We start from the raw sequence: 21,014 nt of genomic DNA, 5'->3' as shown, positions 1-21,014 counted from the left end.
AAAGAATTCGATATTTGTCAAAAAAAAATTTTTGCCTTCATTTGTAAATCATCAAGTTTTCTTAATTTAAGAATATTTTATTTTAAATTATGATAAATAATAAATATTTACTATTGAAATATTAATCTAAATGATATTCTCTTTATTTTTTGCAGTAGTTTAAATTCAATTTATACAGTTTTAAAAAAAAAGTTATTCAATTTTTTTATTTATTTATTTTTTTTCATAATTCTGAAGAATTTTACCGTCTTAAGCTTTTATAAAATTAACTAAATTAGATAATTACAGATAAAATTTCACTCGGAAATTCCTAAAATAGCTAAATTTATAATAAATAAAATACATTTGTGCCCAAATATTTGCTAAACTTACAAATAATTATAGGAGCATTTATGAAATAATTGATATTATTTTTTTTTTAATTCCATTTCTATCGATTAATGACATTAAAAATTCAAATTTTGATTTTGAAATTGGATTAATGATAGATATACCGTATCAGATCACTATCAAAGTAGAGTGAAATCATGGAGAAAACACTAATAATTTGCTGTGAAAGTATCATAGAGTCACAGTGCTAATACTACTAGGTTGTCATGGGATCACGGTAAATTCATGGTTAAACCACTATGAACTGACTGTGAAACTATTGTAAAGTCACAGAGTTAACACTATCAAATTACTATGGAATCACAGTGAATTCGTAGTGAAATCACGATAAACTGACTGTGAACCCATGATAAAGTCTCAGTGTTACCATTGTTGGGTTACCATAAATCGATAGCTGATCGACAGTAAAATTATCATGAAAGTATGGTAATTTAATTCTAAACCTACAAAAGAATCACAAGTGAAATCACTATGGAACTACCATAAAATTACTGTAAAATTACTATATAACCAGAGTGACGAAATGGCACAAAACGACTGTGAATTCACTATGAAATTACCATCAATACACAGTAAACTTACGGTAAAATTGATTTCACTGTGATTTCACTGTGATTTCACAGTAACCCCGAATCCGCGAGGGCTGTGGTTCAAAAAAACGGCGTGGTACGGATATCTCGAGAACGACTTGACGAAACTACTTAATTTTTTTTTCAAAATTTTCAGAAATAAGCAAAGAAGGTTCCTTTCGAAAATCACTACTGTAACCTTCTCGTTTTTTTTAAAATAAATCATTACGGTTAAAACCGGCAATCTTACATGTAAACAAACACACACTGCCGCCATTTTTCATTAGGAATGTTCTCCTTATTTATTTTTTTTTTACTTTTATTACCGTATATTTACCATGGAAATTTTTATGGGAAAAGAGCGGGATGTTCAATTTTATTCGAAATTTAACTTTTAAAAAAAAACATAACATGAGCTTTCGAGGCGTGCACTTTTAGATTTTCCAAATTTTTTTTCCTTTCTTTCAACTATACTATCACAATTAATACAGCAATTTCATATTTATTAAACAAAAATATTAATTAAAATAAATTGAAAAAATTTTAATTTGTAGTACAAATAATTATTTTCAATTAAAAATTGATGAAGACAATATCTTTAATTCTTAGACTACTTATTAGTTGAGTACAAAAACTGCGGATTAATTAAATTGGAATACTTCAATAGTTATTCAGGACTTTATCGTTTTTGCAGAAGTTATTGTTCATCTAACGAAATAAATTAATAATTATAATTTAATTAAAGCGTAAGAAATGTTAATTATTTGCAATCAATAATTACAAAAAAAATTCAACATTTTTTCAGAGAATGTGATTTGCACTTCATAAAGTAAAATATTTTTTTCATTTTCAAACCATATTTTTAAAGTCAAAATTAGAAATATTGTGAAATTGCCAATAAACTATTTAATGTTAAACTTTAACATTAAATAACTTTGAGCCGAGTGGAATAAGTGAAAAATCATAAGAGACTTTTTATGCAGATCGTCCAATTCCCTACAAGAACAAGTATTAATCTTTGCGATCCGTTGATTAGATGCTGAGTAATAAAATTTTAAACATAAAAAAATTTTTTTGCTATGTTATTTAAATGGGAAATAAAAAAAATTTTTCGATCGCAGAGCACACTCTAATGCTTCGCATTAAGAGTCGTGCAATTGCAAATAGGCACCTCTTAATATTAATATTAAGCGCTCAAATTTTAACAGAATTTTTTTTTTCATCTTAAAAAAAAATTTCACTGTAACTAAAGAAAAAAAAAATAGTCACTTTTTTTGGCCTACCCTAATGGCCATGTATGGCCGTGTATAGTTCATATATGAAGCATATATGGTAGGGTGCTTCAAAAAAAAAATTAATTTTTTTTTCTCTCTTACCCCCTAAAACGTTAGTGGTGGCCGAGAAAAAAATCCTCCCAAAAGATAGGCTCTTTAGCTCAACTTTAAGAGGTCGCTATTTTAATTTTAACTTCCCATCTAATTAACATGTAAAAATTTACTTTTTCACTAAAAGTGTGATTACTCGTAAGCTGCTCAAAATTTTTCAAACTTATACAAAGTTCTTTAAAGCTGATTCCTCAAGCTTTCTATAACCCTATGATGTGTCAAAATTATCTCCAACTGAAGCTAGCAAAAAAAAAAAATGAAAATTAACAATTTCGTTTCAACTATGATAATTTTAACTTTTCATAGGGTTTAAGAAAGCTTGAGGAATCAGCTTTAAAGATCTTTGTATAAGTTTGAAAAATTTTGAGCAGCTTACGAGTAATTACATTTTTAGTAAAAAAGTAAATTTTTACATGTTAATTAGATGGGAAATTAAAATTAAAATAGCGACCTCTTAGAGTTGAGCTAGAGAGCCCATCTTTTGGGAGGATTTTTTTCTCGGCAACCACTAACGTTCCAGGGGGTAAGTGCGAAAAAAAAAATTAAATTTTTTTCTTGAAGCACCCTAATATATGGCCATACATGGAGCATATATGGCCGTACATAGGCATACCAACTTTTTTAATACAGTTATGCATGGCGATATATGAATCATATAAGGTCATATATGGTCATACATGGCTTTGTATGACTATGTCTGATCATGTATGCCCGCGATTAATTAAACATATATGGTCATTTATAGTCCATGTATGGGAATATATGGCCATACATAGCTATGTATGACTATATATGATCTCGTATGCTCATAAATAATTATAGTGGATTAAATATTTAAAATCTTGAGTCATGTTACTGAAAGTAATGAATTTTTAGATGCATTTTTATGTAATTAATACTAAATTTTACAACAGAATACTACGTTTCAAATTAAAAATAACATAAGAAGATAAAAATAGTTATATTTTCTTTTAAATAAGTAAATCTTAAAATTTGTATTTCTTCATTTAATTAATTATTATGATATTTTAGTATGGTGTTCATATACTTAAATAATTTACAGTCTTTTTTATTTAAATGATGTATTAGAGTAATCATTCATAACTCATAAATCATTTTAAATGTATATAATTAAAAGTGCATAAGCATTTATGTGTATACGTACAGAACTTGATCACGTCATGTTAACATATCGTTAAATACATTTTTCTTTATTTTCATGCATACACTATTTTTCCTTGCTCTTCCATCGTTCGAAATTTTAGCCGCCCGTCAATTCCGCGACTATCCCGTTTTTGATACATCGTATACATATATATATTTACTCTTTTATCTATCAAGTATACTTATCTGATATATGAAACCTATACAAGTCTTCTCTTATTGTTGCACGACAAGTTGTCGACAATTTTCAGCTTGTGTGACTGTTGACTACAAGTTGAATGCAAAAATGTAGTTTAGCCAAAAAACTAGGGAAATATAATGATGCCAAGAGCTATGGTAAAAAAGAGCGGATATGGCGAATGGAAAAAACAGATAAGGCAGAGCTAAAGAAATGATGGTGCAGTTGATAATAAAAATTTCTGTTAAAAAAACAGATGATAATCAAAAGTTCAAATTGCTCAATTATTTTTTCCGCAACTTAATATTTTTGTTTAATAATTGTTGTCTATAAAATTAAAATAAATTTTATCAAGTCATTTTCGGTGTTGAATTTTATAAAAATATATTTTCATAGTTTCTCTAGCAAATTGATTGGTCAGAATAAATCTTAATACAACTACAAGAGTGTATCTAGTTGTACTTCTCATCTTAATAAAAGATATTCTAAATGATAATTAATAACAAAAAATTTAATTTTATTGTGTAACATTTGATTTGAAAAATTAACATTCTGCGTGATTTAGTAATCACAAAAGGGAACGATTCATATGAAAAAGAAGCCAGCTCGCGTCATCTAGCTACTATTCAACTAAGTAAATTCAAAAATCAAAAGATAAAAAATAACTAACTTTACGGTCAACTCAAATTTAATTTTTCCGCTCATTTTCGAGAAGCCTCTCTAACCTCACCTTAGTGAAATTTTCGAAATTTTTTTGATGAAGTCATCAATGGAATCATTAAAAAATGTTTTAAATGACATAAGTATATATAAAGATAATTTAAATTTAAAATTAAGCTATGAAAAAAAATTACACGCCACTGAATTAGATATTAATCTTAAAAATATAGAGAACTTGATAGGTTATCATTTTTGTTTACAAATAACTTTTTTTTTTTCACAATAAACATAAATAGATTTTGAATTATATTATAATGATTAATATTTCAGATGAGAGTAATAAGGATTCAGAACAAATAAATAATACTTCAAATTCAATAACATCTTACAAACATGTTATCCAAAAACTTTCTGAATCCAGTAACGAAATAAGTTTGCCTATTTCTAATGTTGAACATGAGTAAGGATCTGACATTTATTTTTTCGACTTACAATTGTAGTATAAAAATTGATTTATCATATTTGATTTTTTTTTCTTATTTTAGTGCCATAATAAGTTTTGTATCGGATGCTATGTCATTTCTAACTTCTTTGGAAGTTAATACGAATATTGATCCAGAAGAAAAATTAAAACTGTCTAGAATGTATACTTTAGTGGTAAGTTTTTTAAAAATAAAAGCTACGACAAAGTAAGAGACCGAGTACCTGATCTGGGAACCAGTACCCGATCACTTATATATTTTTAGTAGATTTCATAGAAATCTGACTATTATATTTTTTTTCATGATGGAATTTTCGAAAAATTTCGCCACCTTTAAACTCAGCTCGACGACTGAGTCAGGAAATACATATGGTTCAAAAGTTTATATATGTATTTATATATATATACGATATAATGCGCCGTTCTCCAACGATAGGGTCCAAAATTCTACACCGATCTTAATGAAACTTAGCATACTTTTTTTATGGGCGATTACCTTGAATGAGTTCGAAGATAAGCCAATTTGGCCAATTAGTTTAGAAGTTATAGCATTTTTTAGTTTTGAAAATGTCAAAAATTCATATTTTTACTTATTCTTTCTCCAATATTTTTTGAATGTGATAACTTATCGACTTTCTATAAAATTCATCTGAATACTCTTCAAATAAGATTTAATTTTTATGCCTATATATGTGATTAGACCAATGAAATTATTTATCTTACCACTCATTAAATGAAATTTTGCTATTGTATTGGTTTTCCCACTTTTAGTAGATTTCATAGGAATATAACTATTGTATTTATTAGTAAATTCATGAAACTGCATGAATTCATATTATTGCCTTGAAATTAATATTTATTTAGAAGGTTGAAATAATCAAATAATGAGAAATCTACTTCCATTTCGGCTGCCGAATGGCTTTTTTAGATCTGTATTTGCTGAATTTTATTAAATATAAATCTACAAGTACACGTAGTGATCAGGTACTAGGCCTTTTGCTTTATTAATGGAGTTCACTTCCCGTTAAAAAAAAAAAAAAACTTTTTTATCAGGGTGGCCACAAAGAAATTATTTAAAAATTTCCTGATATTTCCCGGTTTCCAGTAAAATTTTTCACATTTTTCCCTGATTCAGAAATTTTATTCGTATCATTAAGATATTCAAGTTTTTATTTTTTAATTGTCAATAATTTAATTTGATGATTAAATCATGCGAGAAACTAAAAGAAACAAATAAAATAAATTAATCTGATTTACTCTTTGTTATTTGATGTTAAAAATATGTAAGTTAAAATTTTTAATGAGAAATTTTATGATTAAAATAAATTAAAAATACACTAGTGACAAAAATTAAGAGATATTAAAAAAATTCCAAATTTTTAAGTGATTCTCCCCAGGTTGTAATTCGAAAGAAAATGGACGTACAACAAAAACAAAAAATGCAAATTGTAGCTTCAAGTGTCTAGCTTTCTGATCTGGTCTTGCAATTTTTTTTTTTTTCACGGTTCCGAAGTAATAAAATATCAATGATAATTATCGAAAAAAAATGTATTGAAGCCCGAAGACCGTTTTTAAAAAGAGCAAAAATTTGTAAAATTTTTATTCCTATGGTTTTCTTAGGATTACTCTGGGTCCGTGCATAATAAGAAAATTTCAAGACCAGGTCAGAAAACTAAACACTTAAAGCTACAATTTATCTTATTGTTTTTGTAGCACGACTATTTTCCTTCGAGCCTGGGGAAAATCACTTAAAAATTTTCAATTTTTTTTAATATCCCTTCATTTTTGTGACTCGTGTAGTATTGAAAATTTTTTAGATTTTTAACTGTCGCAATTAAGTTCCCGGATACTTTTCAAAATTCCCTGATAATTCCCGATATTTCCGATTTGTGGCCAGTCTGTTTATTCATAATTAATTTTACTGTAAAATTATCATTTTGACACCATTATGATTTTTATGAATTTATTCTGGCAATTTATTACGTACCTGAAGATTGGAACGTTTTTCGCGGAACGATAATAAAAAAATAATATGAAAAGTAAAAAATTTACTGGATCTAGATTTCTGAAATGCTTCGCATAGGTACTAGTGTATCAGCCGAGAATTGCAGGCCACCCCCTACACCCGGAACTACCCCATACGTCACCCTTAAGCATCAAATTACATAATTCTTTCCATTTTCGTTGCGCGAAAAACGCGCCGATCTTCAGATACATAATTTATTGTGAATTTGCTGTAAACACCACATTTTGTAAATTCGTATTACTTATATGATTAATTTATAATGACACGAGTTTAATATGAATTTAAGATTACTTCGATAGGTATACACAAAAACAAAATCAGTCTATCATTTGACCCTGCGGGCCAGCCCCAAAACTTTCCGCTGTTTTCGAGCTCCTTGAGCTCGAAAATACTTTTGTATGCCGTTGTTTTCGAAAAAAAACCGTTTTATACCATTTTTTCTCCAACGATATCTCTCAAACGAATTGGCCGATTTTGATGGTTGAGGTGGCATTTGACGTAGCTTATAAAGTTTTAGAGCCCAGTTGATTTTGGAATCAATCCACCGAGCACATTACAAGTTATCCAAAAAAAAACATTTTTGAAAAAATTTTATTTTTGGAATATCTCCGAGCGAGCCCTACCGATCAAGCTGAATTTTTACAGTTTGTAGGAATTAATAAGCCGCGTCGAATGCCACCTTGACGATTAAAATCGGTTCATCCGTTCAAAAGTTATAGATATTTACATATGTACGTACATACACACATACAGACACTCGGAAATCATCTTGAAATTAGTCAGAATAGTTTGCTAGAATCTTAAAACTTCAAGATTTGATAGAAATTCGATTTTCGAAAATCGGTCTGTAACCAATAACTTCCCGAATTTTTGAAAATTTACAATTTTCTTAGCGGGAAGTTAAAAAAGATTTAATTTATTACAATTTATCTATAATTGATTCCCAACCTCGAGCTGTGAACCAAGAATATATAAAGCAAACAAATATTCTTAAAAATCACATTTAAACCTTAACAGTTATGGATCTAGAATATTTGACTCCAAATTTGTATACCTAATTCTATGAACTTTTAACTCCAATTATCTCAATAGCTAATCATTTTCAAACAGGTTTAAGAAAATTTATTCCTAATAATTTGCCGTAAGATTTGGCTCAAAATATTAAAAATTAAAAAAGTTATGACTATTTTTAAGTACAAATTTATTTTTTCCATTTTTTGGTCAACAATTTTTTATAACTCAAAATTAACTATTTGATAAAAATCGATCCTAATTTTTTATAAACATATTTAAATAGTATTTCTATAAAATTGAAAGTAAAACTACCGATTAGGTTTATTTCTACAGCCGATAAAAAACCTTGAGATAACCCCTTGTGTCCGTTGAGGGTTAAAATTATATAACAAATGATAATTTCAAATTATATTCTGATGAATCTTATTATAAATTATTCATCATAAAATCTAGTAAATATATCCTTTTTATATCCCTCGTCCTAATTAAAATTGGTCAGAATAAATTTATAATAAAATTTATATTTGTCTCAAAATGTGAATTTCATAGTGAAATTTTTTACACTTTTCTAAATGAATTATTTAAATGCATATAATGTAGTTATATTTTTATAATTCTAGCAAGCGCCCAATGAAAATCTAATAAATGAAATTCGGAACTACAAAATCACAACGGATAAAGTTGAAGTGATGATTACAAATCTACATATTCTTCAAAATTTTTCAGATGTAACAGATACAAGTGTAGATGGTAACATAGTCAATTTATTTATATTTTTTTTTAACACACGTATTTATAAAATGTTTTCGTATATATACAGATATATGTATTAACTAAATTTTTGTAGGAAACGTTTCTTTGGACCCAACACTGGATTTGTAACCATCAAAGTATAATAAATTTTTTTCTTTTAATTATATTAATTCTTGCATGTCAGTAAGTAATTGCTGAGATGTATCTAATTTATTGTCCAAATTTAGTTTTAAAAGCAAAAGTTGAGGATCAACTATATCCTGGACAAATTTATAAAGATTATTGACATTTTTAATTTTAATTTTATTGCTATTTTTGTAATGAGTTTTTTATTTATATTTACTCACCTTGAAATGAGTTTGTACGGGTGCAGGAGACATGTAAGTCGACTCTTTTACTTGATTGTGATATGAGTCATTTGTTATATCTTTTTCTGATTTTTCAACCTGATATACTCTCAATGATAATCTTTCTCTAAAACAAAAATTGTAGTTAATATTTTTTTATTGTATTTAAATTTTGTACATATGATAAAATAATTGTAATTAAAACTAAATTAATTGACTTATGTTTAAATAAAATACCTCGCTAATGTTATTTTTTCAGCAGCAATTTTACTTTCTCGATCGGCTAAAGATTCAAGCTGTGATTGTAATTGATTTAATTTATCTTTGTGTTGTTTTTCAATTCTTTGTGCTTCTCTTAGTGCTTGCAAACCCTCTTCACGTTTAATGACAGCTGCCTAATAATGTAAAAAAAATTTTGTAGTTACCGTACTCTTTAATTCAATAGAAAAGACAAGTTATCATAAGATAAAAAATTATAAAATTTTTCAATTTATTCACAATTTTTTAATCAATGCGCTCGATGTTTTTTCATAAAATTAGCAATTAATATTTACTCCGTTAACAATTTTTCTCAAATTTAAAATAAAATACTTGAAGTCATTAACAAATCATTTAGAAATACGAAACATGAATATGATTATAAATGAACTTATTTTTATTTTCATGGTGGCCATATTTCTGTAAAACCTGGAAATGCCAGGGAATTATAAATATACTAGAAAAGTCAGGGAATTTCGTCATAAAGCTGAAAAATCTCTGACTAAAAATATCCCATCAATTTTTTTTTTCTTTCGAAACTGTCCAAACAGTGGCACGGTGCGATTGCGATTGTAATACCGTCTTGAAAAAAAATTGTTAGAAATGGATTTCAATAGCGAAAAAATGAAGCAGTTAGAAAAAAAAAATTTCTTAGTAGAAACCAATCGTAGAAAGAATCTTCAAGCTATTAACATGCATATTCACAAGTTAAAACTCAAAAAACATTAAAAGTATACATAAGCATTGAACTAATAAATTTTACTATTCGCATCCTTGATTAATCTATTCTATATTATTAAGAGAATAAGGAAAATGTGTTTCCCGCCATATCGATATGATAGAATTAGTTAATGTTATTGAAATTAGTATCATTAGATAGGTCTTGACTTGAATTTGTGCCTTTTCATACTTTAAACTCTTTTTAATTGCCAAGTATTGAGATAAATAGATTTATCTATATCATTCGAATTACATTTAAATTACGCGAGAAAAAAGACGATCGTATTTATTTTCTTTAAATAAATCAATACTTTAATTATTCCGTCACTAAATATGACTGAATGTCACTGAATATATAGCTATGTTATTTATATCGCGTTACTTATTCCAAAACGACAGATTTATATACTCCCTTTTGGTTTTAGGAAGCTTCTCAAAGCCAAAAAAGTGTGCATAGAAAAAAAGGATTCATTGACGCAAAAAATCTTCACTCGCCTCAAGAAAGTTTTTACTTACCCCAAGAAATACTTTGCATCGTGAATTGAAAACAAAAATTTATTTAGATCTAGAAAAAATTACTTGGTGCAAGGAATTATTTCTTGACCAAAAAAATCTTTTCTCGCTTCAAGACAATTTTTGTATTTAATTGATAATGTATAAAATTTCTTGGTGCAAATTAAAATTTTTTTGCGGAAAGAAATCTTTTTTTTCTGCGTATTTTAGAAATTTAGTAGTGATATTTGGGCAGTTACGTAGTGACTACAGGTTGCTCGTATTTTATTAATATTCTATAAAACGTTCTTATTTATGAAATTTATTATAGTGAAAATAAAATGTTTATTTATTTTCACTATTTTTTTATTAGAGAGTAAGTTATATAAAAACAAATTTAAAATCAAAAATAAATAACTATTCATTTAATAAATAAAAAAAACCTATGACCATTGACAAATAATAAAATAAGTTTCATTTAACCACAATGATTGATTATTTATTGAACTGACTTGTACCATTTTATTTTGAATTAAATAAATATTTCCAATAATTTAATATTACGACATATAGTCAGGGAATTTTTTAATTATTTGACTGGAATACCTGGAAAAGTCAGAGAATTTCAGCCTAAAAAATCTGTGGTCACCATGAAATATCTTACGTAAATGATATGTAATTCTCACGTCTTTCAGAAGTTATTTTAATTGACAAAGCCTAGAAATCACTTATTTGGTAATTATTTTTAATATACTTTTAGCCGGCTTTTGTGCCGAGTGTACTATTTAGAAACAATTTTTAGATATATTTATAAATGAAAATGAAACCTGAGTAAGTTCTTCTAAATCTTTAGCCCTTTGCATTAGTTGTCTTTCTTTCATTTCATTTCGACGTTGTTCTGTTAAAAGACTTTCGGATTTTTCTTGCCATCTCTGCCGTTCTAGGTTCGCTTGATGAGTTGCATCATGTGCTGCTTTGATTGCTGCCTCTAACTGTTTCAACACAATCAATAAAAAATCTAAGGGATCAAGTATAAATTTAAAAATATTTATTTATATTAAAAACGAACCTCAGTCTTAATTAAATCATCAGAGTTTAGTTTCAAGTTATTGAATACTTCAAATTTGGCTCTTTCTGCAGCCACAGCTTCTCTCTCATTAGCTAATAGTTTTAATTGTTGTTTTTGTTCGGTGATCCATGTTTCTTTTAAACACTATACACAATTCATTGTAGAATATTTTTATAGAAAATATTTAAAAAATAGCTTTTTTTTTACCTGTATATGTTCTCGTTCCCATTTGATTTGCTCGTGGAATAAATTTCTCTCGTGAATAAAAGATTTTTCTTGCATTTCCAGTCTTGTTTCTCGTTCATTTATTAATTTATGACTTGTTACAAATTGATTTGTTAATTCATTTGTATCAGACTCTAATTTTTGAGCAATATTAACTAGTTGTTTCCTTTCACTATCCATTGTTTCTTGTTGGGTGATTAGATGTTCAATCAGCACTATTTTTTTTTATTAAAAATTAATTGTTGAATTTAATTAATCGTTTAACTTACACTGTTAAAATTTTTTATTCAAATGTAAAACAAAAATTTCAACTTTGTAACAAATCCAAACCAAAAAAAAATTGCTTGAAAGTTTCAGCCCATAATTTTAATTTTACGTCCTTTACATTTGATTTTGAACTTTTCCCATTTAAAATACATAAGAAATTTTGGATTTTGTTTTTAATTCTCTACAGCTCAGCCGCATTTCAAGTTATCGGCTTGCCGTTTGCGTCATTTTGTAGGTAATTTAATACTCTTCAAAAGTATCCTCAGTAATTTTACTCATTGTTTCTTCTGTATTGGTTCTGAAAATCGTTTTTTTTTTAAATAATTTGGATTTTTAGTCGATATCGACAAATAAAAGGAATTTAAATTAAAAACGCAGATAACGATTTTTTAGGGAATTAATTTCTCTATAAAAAATGTTCTCTTAGTTAAGTAACCCAAATTCTTCGTTCACGTGAAATAAGGATTTTATTGATTTTGTAAATAAAATGTTTGCCCAAAATTTTTCCGAAGCTTATCGAATTTAATCCTTCGTATTTTCAATAATGGGTGAAATTAATAAAAAGAAAATTATTTGCTTTTATAAAACTAAAATTAAAAGGCATTTGGTCGAGTTTTTTCGAAAAATATTTTATTTACAAAATTAATAAAATCCCTATGTCACGTGAACAAAGGTATTGAGCCACTTAAATAAGAGGACCTTATTTGTAGGAAACCAAATTTACTAAAGAATCGTTATCTGCATTTTTAATATAGATTTCGTAATTTCGTCGATATCAACCAAAAACCAAAACTATTTTTAAAAAAATGATTTTCAGAACCAATACAGAAGAAACAATTAGAGTCTGAGTAAAATTACTGAGGATACTTTTGAAGAGTATTAAATTACCTACAAAATGACGCAAACGGCGACTCGATAACTTGAAATGCGGCTAAGCTATAGAGAATTAAAAAAAAATTCAAATTTTTCTAGCTATTTTAAATGACAACACCACTTTATCTCTCTGGACAAAATCTCCCCATGACAAAATCTCTCCAGGATAAAATTTCTAAAATTATTTTTATCAGTCCAATCCCTGATGGCCATACTATCACCTCAAAAATTTGACGTTCAGTGATTTTGATTAACTTCACAGTAAGTTAACGTCAAGTTCTTGCAATCGACGGTGATGTCAAATTTGGGCTGGGAATTTCCCATGATTTCATACGTATATGTGTAACACATTCTATTTATTTATGATACACACATAAAATGTGAAAAAAAAACCTGAATACGATTCCAGTCGTAAGTGTAGAAATCATTATAATTACATAGATTATTATAAGATCTCGTTTATAGAGATCGTGTTCAACAGATTTTGTCTGGGGAGATATCATGGTGGGACCTTTTAAATGGGAAAACTTCAAAATCAAATGTAAAGTACTTGAAATTAAAATTAAGAGCCGAAACTTGCAGGGAATTTTTTTTTCAATGTCTATACAACAATATTTTGATGTGGGAGTGAAAAAAAAAATAGTCGTTCCAAACGGACCACCCTAATATATGATATACCTTTCAATGATTCTTCTTGTCTTTTCAAATTACTTTCTCGTTTAATGACACTGTCAAGATCTCGATTTTTAATTTGATCAGACAACGTTTGAAACCCATCGGAAACGTGCTGTACTCGTTCAAGAATACTGTTAACATCTGTTTTATGAGTTATTATAAAATCAACAGTCTGTTGTTCTGTTTTTTTGGCACGAGAAATATTTTCTAATGTTTTAATATGTTCCTTTTGTAATAAATCAACTTGCTGTGAGTGTCGAATGTGAATATCTTTTATAACTTGAATTTGATCTGTCTAGAAGGAATTATATATTTGTTAAATTAATAAAAAAAATAAAATATTTGTTCTTCTATTAAATAAAATATAATCATACTTTAAGATTTTCTATTTGTGTTTTTAAATATATTTCTTGCTCATTTTTTTCAGTCGATAATTTTTCTATTTTTTTCTCATATTCATTTTGAATTTCTGCTATTTGTCCCCGTAATCTTTCTTCAAGTTTATTTAGATTTTCTTGCATTAAACGCATTTGTGTTCTGAAAGTACGAGAGTTTAAATTCAATCAATTATATCAAGGATCGATAATTATAATAAACATAAAAAAATTACTCATGAGAATCTTGTAAAATTTTTACTTCTCTTTCATTTGTATCCTTCATAATATCTACTAAGTGCTCTAAATTATGTTTTTCTACTTCTAAAGTATGTGATAAATATTCAGATGATATTTTTTCATCATTTTGTTTATCAGTCATTGGATCTTTATCTTTATTTTCAAATTGTAAACCTGACGGCAGTGTCATATGCTGATTGGAAAGTGCCTTTAAACAAAGAAACAAAATATAAATTATTTTGAATGCATATAGGGTATAATAAATGAATACTCACCTGAATGTAATGATCTATTCTTGCTTGCTGTAATTTAATTTGAGTTTCAAGTATTGACTGCCTATCAATTTGCTGTTTAATTAATGTATCGAATAATTTTTCTTGCTCATTCAATTTACTTTTTTGACCTTCTACGATACTACTTAATTGATCAGTTTGTTGAGATAAAATAGTGGCAGCTCGTAGCTCATGTTCCTGTTGCTGCATAGCAACAATTGAAATTTTCGGATCAAATTGCGTTCCTGTCAATGAAGAAATATCTGGCAGAGAAATAGTATTTCTTTGTGATAAATTGTCTTGGTTTAATATCGAAGATTTAGATATAATGTTATTTTGTACATCACATTTATCAGATTTTGCTGTTGGATTATTCACTTGTTTATCAGTTTCGGTGGTTATTTTTTTTGTACCACCCAGCCACGCGGGTAAATTTTCTGGTGGAATATCATTTATACTAGCAGCTTTTTGTTCTAAATATTCCTAAATGTTAAAAAAAAATTATTATTATTATTTTATGTGAATTTTAATGAATTCATTGGAATGTTTATTGTCTTACTTGTTTTGTTTGAGTTATTTGCTCTTGTGAATCTAAAAGTCCTAAAGTATCGTTGAGATTTATAGATTTAGGTCTTGCTCTTCTAGGTTCTCTACCACTGGAGGTAGAAAGAGTAAATTGGGCAGGTTTTGATGATGAAATAATTTCTTCAGAACCAAAATTTTTAGACATAGATTTGTCATGACTATTTTCATTTGTAGAACTTGCTCGTGATTTACTTCCAAATAAATCTTCCATTATTAATGATTTTTTAGTTCTGTCTGGTAGACTTGATTTCGAAGAAATAATTAACTCATTATTTGAATTTTCGAAAGTCTTTGATACTTTTGGCTGTGATGTAGCTGACTGTGACTTATTAATTTTCCAGTTATCATTTAGTGATTTTTTTTCTTCATTTTTACTTGAAGTAAAATTAAATTCCGTACTTTTTGATATACCGACATCAGACTTTAATTTTTCTGTATTTTTAATTCCAAATAAACCTGATATTTTATCATCATTTTTATTTGAAAATTTATTTTTATTTAAGGTATTGCTGTCACCCAATAAATCATCCAAAGGATCGTCGTCAAAGTCTAAAATAAATTACAAAAAAGAAGTTCATTCAAAAGAATTTATGATCCTGAAATTAACAGACAATTAACAATTTTCGGATTTTTTTTTTTAAATCGATTACAAAAAAATAAAAACTAAAAATATCTACTTGTAAAAAATTAATAAAACTGTAGCTGCAATTTTTTAAATAATTTATCGTTTTAAAAAAAATTACTAGACGTCGACTAACTTGAGTATCATAAGAATTTATAATTATTTTTACCTCGAAAAATAACTTTTTTTTGCGTTTCCTTGACGTTTTGTTTAGTTTTTTCAATGCCAAATAAACTTTTCTTTTGTCGATTATCACCGAATAAATTATTATCAAGTTCTTCTAAATTTTCAACTAATTCACTAACTTTATCAATATCAATATCTGATTCATCAGAAGCAGTATCCATTATTTATAAGATATTACATAAGAAAATAGATCGCCCATGATAAATATTCTTGGTAAAAAAGTAAACATTATTTTGTAAATATTTTCTAAATCATGTCATTCATAAATAGATATTTATGTTTTTAGTCATGTATGTCAAACGTCAAACAGCGCATCTGGTGAATATACATTGAAAGTCGAAGCCTTCGACTCGAAGGTGCTGCCTCGCGTTGAGTAAAATTGACAAAAATAATCTAAATTAGTTAAATACACAAAGTGACGTTGACATAAATATTGGAGCAATAGGTTAACTATAGGAAATACAGAGTTATTATTTTTTCATAAATAATAACCACATATACATAGTGGTATATAGTGTAATAAATAGCAGTTTATCAGAAATTTGAAAAAAATGTCAAAAATTTCAATTTCTCCACGTGCTTGTAGTAAAATAATTTTACACGCTGCAAAATATCCACACTGTGCTATCAATGGACTTTTATTGGCTAAACAAAAAAATAAAAATGATTCTAAACCAGCGGATCTTTTGATTCAAGATGCTATTCCTCTTTTTCATCAATGCTTACACGTTTCACCTATGGCCGAAATAGCACTCACCATGGTAATTATAAATTATATATATTTTTTATGATACTGAAGTTAGCAGACGTCTGACAGTTTTTGAATTTTTTTAAAAACGATTTACTATAAAAAAAAAATATTTCGAAACATTGCACCTATAGTTTATTAAATTTTCTATATGTGTATATTTTTAGTTGTTTTTTTTTTGTAATTTATTTGTTGAAAAAAAAATCAACTAATTTGTAGCTCTCTGCTAACTTCAGGATCATTCGGTTTTTCTTAAATTATCAATGAAATTGTTTAAAAAATATTATCTAATTTTATTTTCTTGACAGGTGGATCAATTTGCCGAACAAAATGGCATGGTCATTGCTGGTTATTATTTAGCTAATGAATTAGTCAATGATATGAGGTATTGATTATTAAATTCAAAATACAAAATGGTGTTTATTTATATTAATAAATGTTTGTATTTACTACAGTACAGATAAACCGGCACACAGAATAGCAGACAAAATAGCTGAAAATTTTAATAACGCTCTATTAGTTGTCATAGATAATAAAGAGTTAACATTTAATATGAATTCTGTTCCATTTAAAATTTCACAGTATGCTGATGGAAAATGGAAAGTCAAAGATAAAGCAGAGTGGGTATTTTTTTGTTATTCAATTAGAATTAAATAGATAGAGATTTTATTTACACTTAAATACTTTTTTAAATTATTCTTTTTATCTCTTTGAATATTCTCTGACGTTTTCACTCCTCTTTTCATGATGTTGAAAGTAACAGGCATTAAAAAATTTGTTTTCTTTTAAATGAAATAATTAAATACTGATAAAAATAGAGCATCAACTATGCATGTGAAGAAGTTCCACCATGATATCTCCCCATGACAAAATTTGTTGAACACGATCTCTATAAATGAGATCTTATAATAATCTATGTAACTATAATGATTTCTACACTTATGACTGGAATTGTATTCAGGTTTTTTTTTCACATTTTATGTGTATATCATAAATAAATAGAATGTGTTACACATACATGTATGGAATCATGGGAAATTCCCAGCCCAAATTTGACATCATCAATTGCAAGAACTTTACGTAAACTTACTGTGAAGTTAATCAAAATCTCTGAATGTCAAATTTTTGAAGTAATAGTATAGTCATCAGAGATTGGATTGATAAAAATAATTTTAGAAATTTTATCCTGGAGGGATTTTGTCATAGGAAGATTTTGTCGTGGGGAGATTTTGCCAAGGAGATTTTGTCCAGAGAGATAACGTCGTGTTTGCATCTGAAAATTTCTTGATGTATATTTTTAATAATTTATTCTAATGAAAAGTGATTCGTAAATGGAAACACTGTCATTGCCAGATGACGGCTACTTTCAACATCATGTCTTTTCTTTTAGTCCACTGACTTTAATCTAAGAAAAAAAAAAATTATTTGTTTACGTTTAATCACGCGGTCGGTAACAAAGCAACAGTAACTGAGGTTGGTGGCGCGCGCGAGCCCGGGCACAGTGGTTTCTTTTTTTTTTTCATTAATTTTTTTCACGAATATAATAAATTGCAAAGGGTTTATTTTTTGGTTTCTAATTCAGAATTTTTCGCCCTTTAATACAATACCAATTTTAATAGGGCTTTACAGTAATATATATAAGTTATTTGATGAAAATACACGGTGTCTCAGCGACCCTAATGTAATTTTATTATTTATTTAAAAAACGCGGGGGAGTTGAGCTTTTTTATTATTATTTTCGTAATCTACACGGAAAGAAAATTATGGGAAGTTTTGCTATGCATTATGGGAATGGTTCCCATAATGGTATGGGAATAGAACCTATACTACTATAGGGATGGTTCCCATATATTATGGGAACCATTCCCATAATAGTATGAGAATAGTTCCCATACCATTATGGGAATGGTTCCCATACCATTATGGGAATGATTCTCATATTGGTATAGGAACTATTCCTATAATATTATGGGAACTATTCCCATAATGTTATGGGAACCATCCCTATAATATCATAAAATTTTTTTTTTGCACAATAGTGTAGAAATTTCCCAAAATTTAAATTTTCTTGAATGTTTTGTGCTGACAAAAAATTCTTGTTGAAAATTTTAATGTTTTTTTGCCAAATACGATTTTTTTTTTCAATGTTTGAATTTTTGTTTTTATGTTTAATAATATTTCTGTGTATTGTAGAAGTGATTACCACACTTCTTTAAAATGATTTTTTCATGATAATATGGGAACCATTCCCATAATATTATAGGAATGGTTCCTATAATAGTATGGGAACTATTCCCATAATATTATGGGAATGATTCCCATAATGGTATAGGAACCATTCCAATTGCATTATGGGAATCATTCCCATAATATTATAGGAATAGTTCCCATACTATTATAGGAACCATTCCCATAATATTATGGGAATGGTTCCTATAATATTATAGAAAGTATTTCTATAAATTATAGGAACCATTCCTATAATTATAGGAATCATTCCTATAGTGTTATGGGTATCATTCCCATAATTATAGGAACTATTCCTATAATTATGGGAAACATTCCTATAATTATAGGAACCGCTCCCATAATTTATGGTCGTAATTCCTATGATGGTATAGGAAAAAATTTCACAAAATTATGGGAACCGCTGCTATAATTTTCTTTCCGTGTACGGATTTTTTTACATAAAATAGAACAATAAAATTCCACTAGCAAATTAGTTTCTACAACGGGTAAGAGTAAAGTCAGTGGACTATTTGGATTTTTTTATAAATCAATAGATGTTCTAGCATTTACAAATTTATTCGAAATTCTGTACAATTTTTCATGCTTTTCACTTACTTGCTCCGATATGTCTCTTTCTCATTTTAAAAAATAATTGGTTACGTATGATTTTGAATACATTTTGCTACATTATATTATGATTTACTTGGAAAAAATGACATAAAATGTTGTTTTTTAAACTTTTCGACTCCGATATCTTTTGAAATACTAAATTGATTTTGATGTTCGAGGTGGCAATCGGCGCGTTTTACTGAATTCTAGGACTGATTGCATTTTGAAAACGTTTAATTTAGTCGTTTCAAAGATATTCGTGAAAAACCGTTTTTTAGCATTTTTTCTCCAACAATATCTCTTGAACTAATGAATCGATTTCGATGTTCGAAGTGGCAATCGTCGCGTCTTATCTAACTCTAGAGCTGATTAGATTTTGAACCCTGCGGGCCAGCCCCAAAACTTTGCGCTGTTTTCGAAGCTCAAGGAACTCGAAAACATTATTACTTGTAAATTTTTTAGCTCTCCGAGCTCAAAAAACTGTTAGACCGACAAAACACGCATTTTACTGAAAAACAATAATTTTTGTCCGCCGATATCTTTGGAACGAATCAACCGAATCGAGTTTACTCGATGATAATTGAAAGAGCTCATTAAAACTTAGAACTGAACACATTTTGAGGCAAATCAGGCAAGTGGTTTATGAGTTATACACAAAAAGCCAAAAAAAAAAAAAATTTTGTAACTTCTAAACTACATGACAATTTTGTCTTGGTGAGCTTTTTGAATTGTGACCAAGAACGTTCAAATCAGTTGATTCGTTCCAAAGATATCGTCGGACAAAAAAAGTTTTGGGAAAGGAAGGGAAATTTAATCAGTTTTTTCTATTTTTACTTACAAAAAAAATTTGATCGTGTATTTTTTTTTTTGAATCTTCTAATTAACATAATTTTTTAAATCGATTGGTTTGCTAATTAATGAAAACATCTGAAAGTAAATTGTCAAGACCTTAATAAACGAGCAAATCAAATTTACTAAATTTGGTAGTGATACTCGGGCAGTCACGTAGTGACTGTGGGTCGCTCGTAATCATTAATTTAATAAATAATTGTTATTTTTTTATTGCAGTATTTTGAATGAAAGTGGGGATGCTGTAATTGAAACAATATCTATATTATTAAAAGAAGAGAGGTATCAAAATCTTATTGATTTTGATAATCATTTAGATAATATCAGTTTAGATTGGCAAAATAATGAACTAAACAAAATCATAAACAAGACTCTGGCTTACAGTAATGGAGTTCAATCATGAAAATAAAAAAAAAATTCTGTACAATTAAATTAGCATTTAGTAGTCAGAGCACAGTTTACTGATGATTGTTAAAATAAAATAAATCCATTTTTATATATTCCTTTTTCGTAATTTTTTATTTAAAAATTATGAAATAATAGTAATAATATATAATTGATATTTTAAAAAAATTCAATTGACAGTACAAATTGGAATATTGTATCCAATTTTTAATATTTTAATTCACAGCCAAAGCATTATTTAAAATATTAATAAATAAAAGTTTATACACGAGTATCAGCTTACTGATTATTATAAATATTTAAAAAAAATACAACAGTCCATTGTCCAATTTAAATATAATGTAAAATA

General features: G+C 27.5%; 3 protein-coding genes across 3 annotated transcripts; 2 read left to right on the top strand and 1 right to left on the bottom strand.

Moving 5' to 3' along the window:
* Positions 1-3,786: 3,786 nt before the first annotated feature.
* LOC130678547 (uncharacterized) lies at positions 3,787-9,181 on the top strand. The gene is made up of 6 exons (XM_057485813.1): positions 3,787-3,844; positions 4,252-4,320; positions 4,677-4,806; positions 4,892-5,003; positions 8,488-8,617; positions 8,715-9,181. The coding sequence occupies exons 1-6, from the start codon at positions 3,787-3,789 to the stop codon at positions 8,747-8,749; spliced, it is 534 nt and encodes a 177-aa protein (XP_057341796.1). The 3' UTR covers positions 8,750-9,181.
* Positions 8,581-16,143, bottom strand: LOC130663755 (rho-associated protein kinase 1-like). Its single transcript, XM_057463188.1, has 12 exons — positions 15,809-16,143; positions 14,992-15,566; positions 14,436-14,915; positions 14,157-14,368; positions 13,921-14,083; positions 13,550-13,841; positions 11,714-11,946; positions 11,507-11,650; positions 11,265-11,429; positions 9,205-9,362; positions 8,968-9,094; positions 8,581-8,880 (listed from the first exon to the last, which is right to left on the bottom strand). The coding sequence occupies exons 1-12, from the start codon at positions 15,984-15,986 to the stop codon at positions 8,782-8,784; spliced, it is 2,826 nt and encodes a 941-aa protein (XP_057319171.1). The 5' UTR covers positions 15,987-16,143; the 3' UTR covers positions 8,581-8,781.
* A 68-nt stretch (positions 16,144-16,211) lies between these two features.
* LOC130663759 (ER membrane protein complex subunit 8/9 homolog) lies at positions 16,212-20,937 on the top strand. The gene is made up of 4 exons (XM_057463197.1): positions 16,212-16,586; positions 16,882-16,958; positions 17,029-17,193; positions 20,480-20,937. Exons 1-4 carry the CDS (start codon positions 16,377-16,379, stop codon positions 20,661-20,663), a joined length of 636 nt encoding a protein of 211 aa, XP_057319180.1. The 5' UTR covers positions 16,212-16,376; the 3' UTR covers positions 20,664-20,937.
* Positions 20,938-21,014: the final 77 nt, after the last annotated feature.

Source organism: Microplitis mediator, chromosome 2 (genome assembly GCF_029852145.1).
Source record: "Microplitis mediator isolate UGA2020A chromosome 2, iyMicMedi2.1, whole genome shotgun sequence".
NCBI classification, from domain to species: domain Eukaryota; kingdom Metazoa; phylum Arthropoda; class Insecta; order Hymenoptera; family Braconidae; genus Microplitis; species Microplitis mediator.
The sequence above is the reverse complement of the archived record's forward strand: the minus strand, read 5'-3'. Positions and strand labels throughout refer to the sequence as shown.

What these genes read in the sequence shown, in the direction of transcription:
- LOC130678547 (XM_057485813.1), top strand. Translation starts at nt 3,787, where the DNA reads ATGCAAAAATGTAGTTTAGCCAAAAAACTAGGGAAATATAATGATGCC. An exon ending in ATTTCTAATGTTGAACATGA is followed by an intron (nt 4,807 to 4,891) that starts GTAAGGATCTGA and finishes TTCTTATTTTAG; the next exon opens with TGCCATAATAAGTTTTGTAT. An exon ending in CTAGAATGTATACTTTAGTG is followed by an intron (nt 5,004 to 8,487) that starts GTAAGTTTTTTA and finishes TTATAATTCTAG; the next exon opens with CAAGCGCCCAATGAAAATCT.
- LOC130663755 (XM_057463188.1), bottom strand. Translation starts at nt 15,986, where the DNA reads ATGGATACTGCTTCTGATGAATCAGATATTGATATTGATAAAGTTAGT. An exon ending in ATTTAGAAGAACTTACTCAG is followed by an intron (nt 9,363 to 11,264) that starts GTTTCATTTTCA and finishes TTACATTATTAG; the next exon opens with GCAGCTGTCATTAAACGTGA. An exon ending in GAAAAAATAACATTAGCGAG is followed by an intron (nt 9,095 to 9,204) that starts GTATTTTATTTA and finishes TTTTTGTTTTAG; the next exon opens with AGAAAGATTATCATTGAGAG.
- LOC130663759 (XM_057463197.1), top strand. Translation starts at nt 16,377, where the DNA reads ATGTCAAAAATTTCAATTTCTCCACGTGCTTGTAGTAAAATAATTTTA. An exon ending in CCGAAATAGCACTCACCATG is followed by an intron (nt 16,587 to 16,881) that starts GTAATTATAAAT and finishes TTTTCTTGACAG; the next exon opens with GTGGATCAATTTGCCGAACA. An exon ending in GAATTAGTCAATGATATGAG is followed by an intron (nt 16,959 to 17,028) that starts GTATTGATTATT and finishes TATTTACTACAG; the next exon opens with TACAGATAAACCGGCACACA.